Genomic DNA, 16,402 nt, shown 5'->3' on the forward strand with positions numbered 1-16,402 from the left:
TAGCACTGTGTGCTTGGACACCGGGCTGATGAGATAAATAAACATTTTTGTGAGGTGAGGGAGGGATCCTGCCCAAAATAAAACCTCACAGACTTAAGAGCAGACATGTTATATACAAACAAGAGGTCATAACACAATAAAACATGAATTATTAAATCTTGAAAATTTGACTTTGCAGAAAGGGACAAGATAGCATTTAGTGTCAAAATACTTTCTCCTTCCAAAATGTTTGCTGAGTGCAATGAAACTTACTTCCAAATAAGGGGAAGTGCAGTGAAATACTATGCATGACTGCTGAGAAATAATCCTGCTGAGTTTATAAGGATTTACTCCCAAGTATAGGAATTCAGCCTTAGTACATTAATTTGTACTATAGTTAACACCGGCCTGTTTTGCATGAAACTCTAAACCAGGAGTGGGGAACCTGTGGGCCTCCTGATGTTGCTGAACTATCAGCCCCAAGCAGCATGACCAGCGGTAGGCAGTGATGAGAGCTGTAGTCCACTAACATCCGGTGGCCTTGCAGAAGAAAATGGGGCCTTCCAGGGCTGTTAGGTCCTTGGGACTCTCCCCAAGCCACACCCCTCAACAGCCCTGCTTTGTACCTCCAGTATTTTTCCCGCCTGGGATGATGTTTCTTGCTGTCTTAGATGTTTCTTGCTGTCTTAGATTGAAGATTGAGATGGATGTGTATAGAAACTAGCCTACTATAAAGGTAAAATTCACATGCTGTCAGGAGCCGGAGTCAGATGTAGGTCAGCGATAAAAAACACAATGTCAGGTAAGTTAACGCTTAATTCAAAGAAACCAAAACAGAGCAAGCCTAGTGATCCCAGCAACTCTTCCCAGCAAGTCTTGCCCCAATGAGGAAGTTGTGAGGACTGAGTTCACTCCTCTCCACGTTATTTCCCAAGCAATCTGAGACTGTGTCTGTGCACAATCAATCTCTGCTCTTTTGATTTCTCTGCGTGTTCTGGTAGACCAGGAGGGAGAGGTTGCAGCAGGAGGGGGAGACTCCCTGGATTCATCAGCAACCTCTACTCTCCCTCTTGACCACTCTGCCCTCCAGCCTCCACTTCAGAGTCAGTTGGAGCTGCTTTCTGCCAAAGCTTCTAAATCCTGAGTTCACTAAACCTTGTCACCTCTTCTGCCACTGACACCTCCTCCTCCCAGTCTTCTCATCCATCTGACCACACATTGTCTTCCCACCACCAATCCCCTGGCTCAGAGCTTTCTTCCCTTGGGGGTTCCCTAGAGGGGTTCCCCCACAACTCCTCTGCATTCAGCCATTCCATGACAACTCATCTGTGCACTGCAGACATGGAGGAGAAAACAGACAGGTTCTTCTCTCTCAGCTGGGCTCCTGGGAAGGCCAGAATAAGAGAAAGACATACACAACATCTGGCTTTGCCAGGAATCCCATGCAAAATTAAAATGGTAGCATAGCCAGCTCAGTGAGCAGTTTACTGGTTTCCAAGTCTTGGTGTTTGACTGGCCTCTGGCATCAGCCATAGCTGTTTCTTCCTCTTTGCTGTCCTGCTACTGATCTATGCATCTTACTCAGAAGTAAGCCCCACTGTATTTAAAGGGGATTGCCTGTCAGAAAAATGTGCATAATATTGTAGCCTTAAAAGCAATATTTTGGGGGTGGGAGGGGCAGGCTTCTGGGTGACATTGAACATTAAACTGGCATTGTATGATACATTTTCCCTGTAGTATTTTTGCTTCATGAGAAAAACTGGAGTCTTTACATCTTTTTAAATTGAAAAGATCTTCATAAGTCTTTTAACTGCTGAAGACATTAATAAGGTCATTAAATGTAGCTTATCCCAATGAATTCTCTGTAGCTCGCCCAAAATAAATGTAACTACATTTCAAAATATTGACACAAGAGATATTGACTTCTTTTGGGGGGCAACAGAGGGAAGCCCACAGCAGGAAGCCATTTCGTTGCTTTCCTGAGATCCTGCTGTTTTTGTGAATCTCCAAAGAATGCTCAATATATGTGGAAACAGACCAAAACAACGAAGTTGAGCAATCTAAACTTTGTGTAGTTTCATAGGAATCTCAATAGCAGGATTTACGTTTTGCAGATATGTCATGAAAGAGAACAGTTCCCTTTCTTTAGTAATGCAAAAGCCTGCATAAGTTCAAGGCTTTCCTGAGTAAACAAGTGTGTATCTTGGCACATAGTCTAGCTAAAAAGACTATCTTGTTAAAAGACTATATCCCCCTGCAGCTTGGTTGAATATACATATGTAAAGTACATCAGATTGCCAAATTCCCCACCATCAACTCTGGAAAGAGCTTTCTTTCCCAAGTGTAAGGCTTTTTAGAGTTGAAGAGGGGGGTATAAATACCTGTAAGTGAATGGAAAACATCTGTCATGGATGCTTTAGTTGAGATTCCTGCATTGCAGGGGGTTGGACTAGATGACCCTTGGGAGACCCTTCCAACTCTACACTTCTATGATTAAATCCCGCAATGGCCTTTGGCTATCCAGAAAACTTAGCTAGCTTGGGTCCAAACCCAGTCTTGCAACAACATGCAGATTCCCTGTGAAGGGGCATTTCTCTCCGAATGTGTAAGGTGTATGCTGCTGTTGGAATGCAGGAAGCAATTGCAGTGGGAGGGAGGGAGGAATGAAGTATGCAGAAATGTGGACTGCTATCCAGCAAGGCTCACCTATCAGGCAAAATATCAAGGGTGGTGGGGAGATTCATCACATGGGTTGACATGTGGTTGGAATGGGCCAAATGCAGCAGATAGGCTATTGGTCTATGCAGCAATCTTCCCAATTGGCTCAGCTATGTGTGCATATCCCTTACTTTCCAACAAGCAACAAAGCCACTAGAGGTTGTTACTATCACTGTCTACAGCTGCTATTGCACCTCTCTCTGGTTACTTGACGAATCTTTCTCTCCCTGGATAGAGCTTAAGGCTTTGTCCCAGGTAGATTGTGCACTGCTCCAGAGGCTACATAAGTGCGTTGTAGCTTGTGTGAATTGTGCTCCAAAACAATGCTTGTGTGAAGCATGAAGGAGATTCAGACCACTGTCTGCAGGTAGCCGTGGGGACATGTTGCTACCCAAGTTACTGATGGATTGGGGACACTGTGGTGTCTGCAATACAAGAATCTACTAGGGCTGTGCACTCATTACAAATTCATTGGTTGCATCCGTATGTAGGCACTGTCACCAACAAAGGCCCTACTTGGTTGCAATTGCAGGGTCACTAGTTAAACTAGCTATTCAAGTGTTCATGCTGCTATATATTTTGTGTACATGGTGGAAAGCCAAAGCCAAGCAAATTACACCACCTTTACACATAGTAAGAATTTCTAAGTTACAGCCAGATTAAAATAGCTACACTTAAGTCCCATTGCAACTGACTTACTCTGTATCGAGTCTCACAGGTGACCATCCTGGTATGGTTGTACCTTGGTTCTCAAACAGGATGCTTTCCGGGAGTCCATTTGACTCCCGGAACCATTCGAAAACCAAAGTGCAGCTTCCAGTTGGCTTCAGGAGCATCTTGCAGCCAATCAGAAGCTGCGGAAGCCACACTGGACATTTGACTTACGAAAATCGTTCAAAAACCAGAATACTCACTGCTGAGTTTTGATTGTTTGAGAGCCAATTTGTTCGGGAGCCAAGGCGCTTGAGATCCAAGGTACGAATGTACTGGTTTCCTGAAAATTCCTTTATGGAAGCACCCTCTGTGCAAAACCGGACAACATGACTGTGGTGGCAGTTTGTGTTTTATTTGTGAAGGAGGCAGGCTTGGCTGTACTTAGATAATTTTACTTATTTACATACACACACCATGTTTGGTATAAAGTTTAATAAATTACAGGTCAAGCTTGAGTTTTCTGTTACAATAGTATAAAAAACAAAGCTGCATAGAATAACATACAAATAATTTGTACACATCCTTTGGATTTATAAGATACAAAGTTCACAGCTCTCTTCCAAGCATTAAGGAGTATAAAATACTGCTGTTGGTCTCAGTTTGTGTGAAATTTATATTACTATTCACTGAATAAGCAATCTAATTACACTTATATAAGCTCACAAAAAGGAAGACCCATTTGCTTTCACTGTATTTGTGTAAAAATATACCAAGTGTTACAAAACTTTAAATTGATTGGATTAAAATAGCTAAAACTTATGTGAGTGAAAGAGTGAACTGATCACTGGGGAAAGAGGGTAAGATTCCTAACATTTGTAAACTTTGGGATGGAAAAGAATATGGTAAGAGGCTTTTAGAAGTGTATCTGAGATTTTAAAAAGTCTATCTAATACAGTACTGGAGAAGGTACATGTTGGTCCTCAATGCTCTGAGTTTTTAACAAGACTTTCTTTAAAAAGTCAAAACATCAGTTCAAAGACTATTCAAATGTTTACAAAATACATATATAATTATTACTAATAATGTTTTACATGTCAGAACACTCCAGATGTCATTTCTTCCTTGCATGGTCCCAAGCAACAGTTAATAGAAAGTTATTTTCCAACATGTGCAAACTGGAAACACCCAGTTCACAAATTATACTGACATGGCCTGTCAAACATGCTTGAGGACACCTTAAAATTTGTCGCACATGGCTTTCCTTAAAGGAGGATTCACACAATGTGTAACTCGGGTTGACAGCATGCCAGAAATAAATGGGCTGCAAAGTAGCAGAGCGTCTTTTCTTCAGCACAAGGCAGGAATGCACTTTAAGTTCCAATTAGACGCCGATGATCTCAGCTCTACTCCAGGGAACGGTTGTGTTCTTAGAAATATTCCTCCTCTTCATCAAAAAAGCCATTTTCCAGAGCATATGCACAGTCTGCACTTGATACAGCTTGGCAGGCACCTTTATATTCTTGAATTGACTCATAAAGGGAGTATAGTTGACATAATAATGACATATCTAGCTGCCGGAGACCAACCTTGTAGAAGAGAACACATACACACATATTAGTATTTATGGCTTAATTTTACTTCTAAAATGCTGGTGCTTGCACATTTTGCTCCCCACAATGACTTCACTCAGAAGATCAGTGTTGTACCTGACAATTACACAACATGAGCAGGATAATTAAATTACGTGGGAGATTCCACCCTGCCGAAGTAAGGAAGAAACAGCTGTGGGGGAAGCTGGAGTATGCAGGAAGCAGCGTGGCAAAACATTCCTGATGCTTAAGTAATGCTACCATGCCCTGTTTAATAGCAGAGGATCTGTAACCATAGGCTGATGCTGCATTAAGGAGAAACCAGATGTGATCAGCACAGACCTGTGTCAGAAGTGGGTCACTGCCAATTTCTTATAAAGTGGGGAAATAAATGTAGCTTAAGGTGCACTTTGGGCTGGTGGGAGAAGGGGGACTGAAACTCCATCCTTTTTGTTTTTTACTCCCCTGGTGGAAGGTTCTAGTCAGTGTGTCCCTATGGGAGAAAAGCAGCTTCATGGGAACGAAAGAATGAATTGAGGAAACATTCAGCGTTCTCTCCCCCCTCCCTCGATATGCTTTGAATTCTACTTCATAGGAAATCAACAGAACCCAATTCTGGCAAACTGGTGCAGGGATGACTGCTGTATCAGGCCCAGCTCCACACTCATTTGATTGGTTGGGGGGAGGGGTTGTCTCTAGCCCTTGTAGAATGAAAATGATGAAGCAAAGTGTATAGGTACCATTCAAAGCAATCGCTTTGTGAGATATAATACTATTCCTGCCTTTCAGTGTTTTTGTTTTTGTTTTTAACCCAGTGTGTGAAACAGAGCTCTGATTGACAAGTGCTCTTGAGAAATTAAGGGTCAATGGGGAAAGACTTCAACATTCATTTTGAAGCCATGTTGGGGTCTTCTCTAGTACTTGTATGACTCAGCTGTTCTCCAGAGACTGTCTAGTTCATTCTGAGGGTGCCTGTTCATCTTCCTTGGTAAATAAGTGGTTGTTGCACAAAGAAAATAATTGAGAAATCCAGGATTTTAGCACAGCTGTGATTAGGCAACAACATGTCTACCCCAAAGCAAAAAGCACCAGCAAAGAAAGGAGTCCATTCTCTTTTGAACTCTAGCTTATTTTTCCCCTGAGTATGCAAACTTAAAAAAAATCCTACCAATGCAAATATAAATACAACCCATCATTACCTTATCCATATTGCTTCAGGGGGAGGGTGTGGTGAGGTTGGGAAAGTGTGGGTTATAGCATCCTTGCAAAAAAGTTGTGTTGCTGTGCTGATATTGCTTGGATAGCGGGGAGGCGGAAGATAATACCGCGTGACAACCCTGCAGTGTAGTTCAGTGTATTCTAGTCTCGTAAAAGTGTGTGCCTCTGTTTTTACAGAAATGAAGCTGGAGAGGTATAGCAGCAATATGGAAGGTGATTGCTTTTCCACTCTTGGGGGGGGGGAAGGAAACGGGGATTCTTGAGAGCACTTAAATGAATATATTCATGTCAAAGGATCAACTACTTCTTTTTGCTTAAAAAGAAGAAAAGATAGCTGTTTCACCTTGGCTGGTAATATTGTTGTAGTTTTTACTAGGTATAACTAAATAGCTGTAACATATGCTCCTAAAAGACACTCCTCCTTTAAAACAATGTAAGGTAATCTTTACTCAAGAATAGGCATCTGAACCAAAATAACTGTAAATTTAAAATCTCTTGTGACCCCCACCGCCAGCCAGCTGAAACACCATATCTGGTCTTGTACTGAATGAGGTATTGCTAGCCTAAGATTAATTGATGACAGATATACAGTAACATAAGTGGTTTACAAATCATGGAACATGAGTTCTTTGCATGGTTTAGGGTTAGCATTGAGGGAGAACTGAGCTTTTGTGCCTTTAACAGCTATGTGGCAAGCAGTAATTTAACAGGTTATGCCTTTCCTTATATAGAAATCCAGAACTTCCCCATCTCCTTTCCTTACACCCCCCATATCTGTTCTGGGGGTTCCCAAAGCAAATTTGGGAAGTGTGGAGGGGGAAAAGAAAAGGAGAAATATTTGCATTAATAGAAGCAGTCAGCTGGATACCATCCATTCTGTTGGACAGACATGTTATTACTGTATGGCCCCCGATTTATTTTATGGTCCTCCACCCCACAAAAGAGAATACAAATTTGTGTATGACACAAAGCGTATGCAAATGTATGCCCTCTTTTGCAAGTAAGGCAAAATACATAATCCACATGGGCCCAGAAAATCCTGAGTGGGCGTGTCTGCCCCTTGAAGAACACTCAGTTTGATGCTTGCTTGCTGTAGCACTTGTGGATGGCAGCCAGCTACTACAACAATTCCATCGTATTTACTCCCAGCTTTTCACACAAGCATTTTAAAAGAGAGCATTCTACTCCATCAGAAGCTGGGTAGCTTAAAGTAAGGACAGGAATGAAGTACAAAGCCAGGTTGTTCTGAACGCTTAAATTCTTGAATTAAATACAGAAACTGCCCAAGGTATAACAAGAGTCTTTGAGCATTTTACAGAACTTCTTTCAGGGCTTACTTCATCATATATTACCTGCCTCCTTCCTTCCTACACAGTAATGGAGAATTGAATGAATGTGGAAGACAAGAGTACTTTGTATTATCTGCACTATGCCATAAACGTTCTCTTTAATGTATTTAACTTTTTGGTCCATAGGACTTCTGTTTTTTAGCCATATGCAACTACCTTCAGCTTATACAGGCAGCTTTTCACAAGGACATTTAGGAAAATAATATGAATATAATCAAACACCTCACATCATTCATTCTTGCCTTTCACACAACTCATGCCAGGCTCCCCGCCTGGCCCCAAAGTAGAGAAAGAAAAATAGCATAGGCATTGCAGTGTCCAAGATCATAGCACATTATTTTATTCTGCCTTTCAAAAATGATATTACGACCAGAAATTAAGCTTGCTTTTCTCCCCTTAAGGTGGACCCCACACATCTAGTGATGACTTCTCATTTGCCCTTCAAAGCAAAACACTCACCTCCCACTAATGGGCAAAACTAACTTGCAAGGCTAGCAGTGTTACAGTTCAACTAGTTATTCATAAGGAAAACAGAAATGAATCATAGGTAAACAACAACTGCAGGTATTTGTGGGGGTGGCAAGATTAAGAATTATAAATAAAAGTGGACGAAGGATGAGCAAGAGAAATATGCAGGCTAGGTATCATCAGAAAAGCAATCTAAACAATTGGGTTTATATCTCTTACCAGAACATACAATTTCATTTTCTATCCAAAAGATACAAGTAAGATTTATAGTGGAGGGTGTGATACCATCTAATTAGGGTTTGTTTGTTTTTTACCTTTGAGATATAATCTCAACATTAAATAGAAACCACACAGCCAGGCTCCAGATTCCATAAATACACCTTCTGACTAGCAATGGCATTAGTGAAGTCAGGAATATCTACAGTTTCAAATTGTAGTAGACAAACTTACAGTAATAAGCTGTGCACCATGTACTGCGGATGAGAGGGGTGTCAAAATGCCAGTCGGTCTCTTTGCACTAGCTGATGATAAACAGTGGTGATGGGGATTAACACTGGCATAGCACCAGGCTTACGAGGTGCAATTCCACCAGCAGAGTGATAAAAAATGGGCAGTGTGTCAGGAGGAGGAACAACAGGTTTTCAAAGCTTCCCGAAGCTTGGCTGTGTGTAAATTAAAAACATTCCTACTGAAGCTAATGGAGAGCTAAAATCCACTGCCCCAGCTCTTCTTACTCTGTTTACACACCCGCCACCTGGTTATCTCCATTCCTCCTACCATGCAAAAGATCTCTTTTCTTTCTCACAAAGGCACTCTTTCCCCATCAGGGGCTGAATGGTTGCCTACGGGAGGCCAAAGGTTCACCATGCCAAAGTGAGGCTGGGTGATATGCCAGGAATGCCCATCCTTCCTGTATGTTTTCCTGTCCAAAGGCTGATCTCCAGCCCATGTGCAAGGGCACCTGCAGGGATCCCAGTTATGGGATTTGGACTGGATGCACCAGAGTGGTTCACAGTGATAAGGGCACTCTAGTATGTGTTTGCAGCGCTGCATCTTATCTGTGTGGTTGGGCAAGGTGATGTTGATGTTTCACCATCACCTCACATAATTTCTTCCTTGTGCAGCGAAGCTGAGGGTGTCATCAGCATGCCACATTGTGATTGGTGGGCACTGTCATGAATGCACAGAGGACATGTGTAAGAGAAGGTGTCTGACTCTAATACTCTGTATTTTAAAGTGATACTTTGCTGTTTTCTGAAGGGAGTTTACAGGATCCTAACATACAGTGCGCCATACGTACACCACATATGGCCCGAGCTAGACAATGCTATGATGCTTTCATGTTCTATTTCCAAGGACCATGTGCAGATTGACAGCAGTATCCCACAAATACTGCAAAGAGAAAATACCTTTTAATCACATCTTAAAATAGCCAGATTTAGAGTGATCACATGCTGTGCGTATTCATGAGCTGACATCCTAATTCTACGAAAACTTGTCAACCATTGCAACTTCCTTCCTACAGCAGGAAAAAAGATAGCTCCAGATTACTTAATCAGGGGTGTGCCAGACAGGCATAGATCTCTGCTGCCTTTGGAAGTTTCATGTTACTGATCCAAAGGAAAAGTTCTGCATACCTAATAATTCAGTCATGTTTCACTAAGAGCAATGTTGTTTGTTTAACCTGAAGCTTTTGTCTCATGAAAGGCATATGTGTACCACTTAAAATGGGAAAACCTTTTAGATTGTGGGTTTTGCAAAAGCTTTTCTGGAACAATGAAAGGATTCATTCTTAACTTGATTTATAGGTTTATAAGACAAAAAGCCATGCTTGATATTCAAAATGAATATAGCCCATACTTTGTTTGCTTACATGATCTACTAGTGTAACAATATTTGAAGCACTTCAGTTTGTAGTCGCATTTAAAAACCAATGTGAATCTGCTGCTGTAAGCAATCTGGTGCACAGCCCAAGTACCCATCCTGTGCAAAGTAAAAGCCCATTAAGCCAATTAACCTACATTTCAGAAGACAAGTCAAAGGTGGGAAAGAAGCAGCCTGCTTACTAGAAGTCACATTCCAGTTTCTGAAACAGAACAGAACACTTCTGATCCAAAGAGTGAATATAAAGAACAGGTGTGTGCTTGTACAATATGCAACTATGACTAGAGCACAGAATGAATTCTAATTAAAGAGAATTTGTAGGGGAACTGAAAGAGTGAACAAGATCATTTTGAGAGGAAATAGCTTTTAAGTACTTTATTTTAGAAGGAAATAAAGAGAAGGACAGAAGGAGAAAAGAGTTTTAAAAGGAAAGATAATAGTGACATACTTCAGATGCTATTGAGGTTTTGTTTTTTATTTTGCCAATCTTTTGAGTTTCTTTTTCTTTCTCTCTCTCACATGTGGAATGTTTCAGTCACAATCCCTAGATAGTTCTTGCATCCATTAACTGCAACTTGGGTAACCACCACAGGCTTAGGCCCAAAGAATTGCACAACTACCTCTATGCATCCTTTGGGTTTGTCATTCTAGAATGGCAGCCCCCACCCCACCCCCTTTACCTCCTGGCAATTCTCCATTTGAACTCCTCAGTTTCACAACTGTTCAAAGGGTAAATAAATAAGTATAAAAATTCCACAGGGTCTGCCCAAGGTCTTCAGCACAGCTAAGGTAGCCATAGTGATTAATAAGCAAAACAGCTTCCAGTTTCCACCTTTATCGCTTTTAAATCTATCTAAAAATAGATTTTATATCTTTATCCCTAAAAAATGTGTATATACAGCCTTTTGGACCCAAGAGGGAGCCCCAAATGCAATTAACAAGAATTAAAAACTCTACAACTAAAAACAGTATTAAAGTAAGAAGAAGAGAGCAAAAAAATGAGTCTGCAACAGGTAAACACTAAGGGCTTGGTGGAAAATGGTCTTACTGCACATTTCTAACCATATCTCCCCAGAACTGAATGGTGCTTACTGAGGGGCATAGCCAGGATTTGGGGGGGGCAGGACTTTCGTTGGGGGGGAGGCAGAACCTCAGTTCTTTCGTTGACTGGGGGCAGCTGCCCCCCCAGCCACACCCAGTACTTTTTTCTAAAAAAATGTTTAGGGGTACTGTACTCTCATTTTCCTACTCATATTGAAATACTGCCCCTCAATGAGGCCAAACTTAGATTCACAAAATGTTTAGGGGTATGTATACCCCTGCGTACCCCCAGGAAAAAAAGGCACTGGCCACACCCATGTGCTTACTCACAGGCAAGGGGACTTAGGACTTGCCCCCTCAGCAGCCCACCTAAAAGAGGCCAATCTCACTTCCTTTGGGAAGCAGATCCAGCAACTGGGGTGCTGCCACCTCTTGCTATCGCAGTGGAGAAGAGCATTTGCCTTTTTTTGCGCAAGGAGCTGGGATGAAAACTCGAACCCTGCCTGCCACAAACAAAAGGTTTCCTTTCCACCGTGTGCATCGTACCGGCATTGAACTCTGCAGAATTGAACTCTGCACGCGCTCAGAGGCGCCGTTCTCGAGCCAGGTCCCGGGACTGAAAACTGAGCAGTTTTAAAAAGGGGGTGGGGCGGAAGACTTGCACCAAGCACAAACACGCAAAAAAAAAGAGAGCAAAAACTGGCGGGTGCTCACCATCTCTTTCCGCAGCAAGGCCAAAGCGGCGTCCAGGTTGGGAGGCTTGGGCGGCCGCGGGGATCCCCTTCCCCCTCCGCCGCCTCCGCTGCGGCTCAGCTCGTCCTGGATGCGGGACTTTTGCGCGTAGAGCCGCTCCAGGTCCCGCCAGCGCCCGCCTGCTCCGCCCGGGCCGACCCCGCTCGAAGAAGAATTCAACAAGCCGCTCAGGCTCTTGGGCAAGGGAGGCAACCCAGACCCGCCGCCGCCGCCTCCGGGCAGCCCCGACCCACTCATGGCACCCGGCGGGGCAAGGCGGCCAGCCGGTCCCCTCAGCCCAGCTGAGCTAAGTCTGCCGCGAAAGAAAACAAGAGCCGCCTCCGCCTCCTTCCCTCGCAGAGAAAGGCTCTCTTCTGTTCGGCTCCGCTCGGGGCCCGCCTCCCTTCTGCCGGCCCCGCTCGGCCCGCCCTCGCAACAGGGACAGGCCGTGAAAGGGAGAAAGAGGCGGGCTCAGGGCGGGCCCGAGAAGGAGGGAAGAAGGCACAATAGACGCAAAATGGTACCCGAAACACTTCGGGGAGTGCGCGGCGGCGGCAGGGAGGGGTTCGCTTTCTTCAGCTAGTCATAAAGCGGAAGAGAGAGGAAGAAGGGGGGTTATTCGGAGCTGTTGAGAAGGAATAGCTTAGCAAGAGAGTGCAGTTTTAAAAAAGAAGGGGGGAAAGGCAGTTTGGTCCAAGGTAAATTAAGAGCTGTCGTAAATAAATTAAGAAGGCAGTTTGGTCTAAGGCAGTGGTTCCAAACCTTTTTTTGGCCATGCCCCACCTAAGCATCTCTAAAATCCTGATCCTCCCCGCGACATATAATTCTTATTATTCAAAAAGTGAACTTCTATTCACGTGGAGGAAGGCTAAAAGGCCATTAACTGTTAATAACTCATTCTCGAATTGCCCCCCTAAAAAATCAAATTGCACCCCTGTGGGGCGTGTGCCCTACGTTGGGAACCAGGGTCTGAGGTAAATTAAGAGCTGTGAGGGCGGGGAATGTGAATGTGAAACGTTTTCTTATTATTATTTGTTACGTTTCAACAAGGTGGCTCACGTGTTGTTTTTTATTGCTTGAAAAAAAAACACCACGGTAAGGACAAAATAAAATATAGGCCAGGCAGGTCCGAAGTAAAAGATGAGGGAAAGGGGGGGGGGTTTGAAATATCTAAGGCAACCTTCGCACCCTCAAGATAATTTGGACTAGAAACACTCATCTCATCCAGCTACATCTGCAGGGCATCAGGTTGGGGAAGATTAATCTCTAAGGTGTTATCCTGCGCAGGGATAGCAGCTCTTTCTCTTCAGCGGAGGGGTATGCAATACTGATAAAAAAATTATTCAGCTGGGCATATCTGAGGTAAATCAAAAGGGGATGAGGTGGGGAGGAATATAAATTAGATGTAATGGTACCAAAAACACATGAAGGTGATAAGTGAGTAGCTACTTTCCTTTAGCAAGGATTCCTTTAGAAGTTGGGATTGGGGGAGGAGGGGGGAAGAAATAAAACAAAACAGGTGTTGCCTGTGTGCATATGGGTAATGTTATATATGCATTATGCCTTGAGTATTGATGTGTGAATAAATAAACAATACATTAACAACTAATATAAATAATCAAACAAAGCAAACAAATAATGCTAAATAAATGAATGAATGGTGCTGGGAGAAAGGGGATTATTCCAAGTTGACTATTCCATTAGAAGGGAGTGTTTGAAGCAGGGCATGCTGTGGGTAAGAAATTAAAGTATGTTGCCTTTGACAAAGCAACATGCAATGCTCCAACTAAAATTGTAGAAGAGAAGCAATTACATCTGCTTCAGGGAAATAAAAGGGCAAGTGTGACTCTGAATCTTTTTATGCACGTTTAGCATTCAGTTGTAAGTATGTGAAGTAGGACCCAACTTTCTTTTCTTTTAAAGATACCATGTTGCATCATCTTTCTACCACATGGACACTGTCACATTTGCTGACTAATCCCACAATTAGGATGTGAGAAACTTCCTGATAAATTAGACTGAGCCATGCCATTGTTCTACTATCCAAGGACTGCCTAATTTGGCAGCAGCTATCCAAGGTAAAGCAAGTGAAAATATCTGTATACTGTATTATTTAAAGTAGTTGAATATGGTACCATGTCATCCAAGTTTAAATTGTTAACGTTGGGCCCTGTTTTGCTACTTGAGATTCCCCAGCCTGTTTGAAAGCAGCAAATTACTAAACATGGGAAACTTTTCTGAAATAAAAAGGTATTAAGAAAAGATCTAAACAGAAAATGAAAGGGAGGTAGTAAATCTTTATGAAGGCTTTCCATTATTTTGGCATCACCACTGAAAAAGCTTTTTAAATTGTTAGCTGAAATTGTTTTTAATTTGCTGTGTTGCTTTAAAATCTGCTGTATTTACTCATTATTTTTTAATTTTAAATGTAAACTGTAATATAAAAATCAAAAATACATTTTACTTTATCTTACAACAAATAATTTTGGATTAGGTCACTGAAAGCAATCCCAGAGACAACAGTGTCAATGTTCGGTCACAGGAAACAAAGGAAACAGGATTTCAATGACACATTTGGAGCCCAGATGTTTTGGCGCATGAAATAGATAAAAGTTCAGGAAACTGTTTTCTAGGCTAAGTAAAATATGCATGCAGCAGCATAGTACTTTCATAACTGGGCATTTCAGTGTACCTAAATGAGCAGCTAGATTGAATGGGTATTGTGAAAGAAATAGTGAAGAAAATGGAAAGAATATGCAAGATAATAGAAAAAAGTGAAGGTGAAGCCAAGTTTATTGTTTGATGTTTGTGTCTCATCCCAAGGTGAGATATGTTAGCAATTTCCTCAGATTTTCTGGAGGCAAAATGCTTTATGCAAACCATTTCCAAATAGTTCCTTCCCTGTGCCACCACTGTTCTAAGCATGACTCTAGCCTATTTTATCTATTCCATCTTTAACTATATTCATCAATGCTACATCTGCATTGACAGAGTGCCCCACCATTATATCTGAGGCTTTGTGCAGCTGTATCTGTCATCTAGTGTTGTGCAGGCATAGTGGGGCTTCCAATATATCACATTACCTCTCATCTAGTGCAACAAGTATAGGACTGCATCCATAGTGCATCAAATGAGCATGTGGATTGGCTGTTAATATAAATACATTTGTATTACCATTTTTGTCCAAGACATAACCTTGATGCAACCTATGTACGGTAATTCTATGTGTTGTGTTCATTCCTACAACTCCTACTGCTTCAGAGCAGAAAAATAACAACTGCCCACAAAGCAACTGAGTTCTCCCATTCCCTACAGAGCTTTAAACTAAATCCTGAGAGTGATTTTACAGATGACGATATTACAGATGACAGGGAAGCACCTGATACTGGGGATAATAGCTTCATTGATGCACAGGAAACTGAGGCAGTGCTACAGAAACCTGATAAATGGCAAGAAACTACAAGAAGGAAACAGCTGGAGGGAATGACTCATGGTTTCAGTTTCTACCAATGCACAGAGTATGGGAAACAAGCAGGACAAATTTGAGCTCTCAATAAAGTATGGCAAATATGACCTAATAGGCATTACTGGAATGTAGAAATGGTAAGGTATATATCAGAACAAACAGACCAAACAGGAAGGGGGGAGGAGTAGCATTATATGTAAAGGATGTGTACACTTGTGAAGAGATCCATGACTTGGAGCATGGAAGGCAGATTGTGTTTGTATGGGTAACATTTGTAGGAGAAGGAAACTACACTAGCCTTACTGTGGATGCAGTAGAAGTAATGGGAGGCACTAGCTGGGGAACTCCCAAGGGAACCTCCAGGCAAAGAAAGCTCAGAGCCAGGGGATTGGTGATTGGACAACAATGAGAAGAGAAGACTGGGAGAAGGAAGTGTCAGAAGCTGAAGAGGTAACAGGGTTTCGTGAACAGGAGGAGGCTCTGGCAGAGTGCAGTTATGAATTCTGATGTAGAAGCAAAGGGGAGGTCAAAAGGCTGACTGGAGGCAGGCTGCTGAATAAGCCAGAGTATCTCCTCTTCCTGCTGTGACCCCCCCCCCCCGTCTCCCAAAACACACAGAGAAATGAAGAGGGCAAAGCAAAGAGAGGCAAGATGCCAGAGCCTTAGGCTGCTGGGTAAGGAACCAGGGGAGGAACCTTAGAAAGACCTACTGGGAAGAGTTGCTGTGATCACTACTCCTGCACTGTTTTAGTTTCTTTCAATAAAGAGTTAACTTCACTGACACCAGTGGTTTTTTTATTGCTGATCTCTGACTCTGGCTCATGACAGCTATGTACTCTGGAGATATGATAGCCATCTTCAAATATTTGAAGGGCTGTCACATGGAAGATGAAGCAAGCTTGTTTTCTCCTGCTCCAGAGGCTAGGATCCCAACCAATGACTTCAAGTTAAAATAAAAGGAGATTCCGACTAAACATCAGGAAGAACTTTTTTATGGTAAAAGCTGTTCAACAGTAGAATGGACTCCCTCGGAAGGTGGTGGACATTCATTGCAGGTTTTTAAGCAGAAGTTGGATAGCCATCTGTCATCGATGCTTTAGCATTGCAGGGGGTTGGACTAGATGACTTTCCAGATCCCTTCCAACTCTACAGTTCTATGATTCTATGATGTAGTATAATTTCTGTCCAGACATCATTACCCTCTCCATTTCCGCAGTCTCACTTCACACAAATGAAAGTCACTGGCAGATGCAGGGAAGTGCTCAAGATAACTGTCAGGAAACAGGACATTGTTTACAGAGTAG

General features: G+C 42.5%; 1 protein-coding gene and 1 long non-coding RNA gene across 2 annotated transcripts; one reads left to right on the plus strand and one right to left on the minus strand.

The window, feature by feature from the left end:
• Positions 1–3,828: 3,828 nt before the first annotated feature.
• FAM89A (family with sequence similarity 89 member A) lies at positions 3,829–12,033 on the minus strand. Its single transcript, XM_081906982.1, has 2 exons — positions 11,615–12,033; positions 3,829–4,937 (listed from the first exon to the last, which is right to left on the minus strand). The coding sequence occupies exons 1-2, from the start codon at positions 11,888–11,890 to the stop codon at positions 4,779–4,781; spliced, it is 435 nt and encodes a 144-aa protein (XP_081763108.1). The 5' UTR covers positions 11,891–12,033; the 3' UTR covers positions 3,829–4,778.
• A 173-nt stretch (positions 12,034–12,206) lies between these two features.
• LOC309367562 lies at positions 12,207–14,875 on the plus strand. Its single transcript, XR_014167217.1, has 3 exons — positions 12,207–12,994; positions 13,556–13,710; positions 14,127–14,875. It is a non-coding gene; the product is annotated as an uncharacterized lncRNA (long non-coding RNA).
• The last annotated feature ends 1,527 nt before the right edge of the window (positions 14,876–16,402 follow it).

The sequence above is a fragment of the Podarcis melisellensis genome (genome assembly GCF_964234715.1).
Source record: "Podarcis melisellensis genome assembly, chromosome: 3".
Taxonomy (NCBI): domain Eukaryota; kingdom Metazoa; phylum Chordata; class Lepidosauria; order Squamata; family Lacertidae; genus Podarcis; species Podarcis melisellensis.

Coding starts and splice junctions, on each gene's coding strand:
- FAM89A (XM_081906982.1), bottom strand. CDS start 11,890: ATGAGTGGGTCGGGGCTGCCCGGAGGCGGCGGCGGCGGGTCTGGGTTG. Junction 4,938..11,614: donor CCTTGCTGCGGAAAGAGATG/GTGAGCACCCGC, acceptor CTCTTCTACAAG/GTTGGTCTCCGGCAGCTAGA.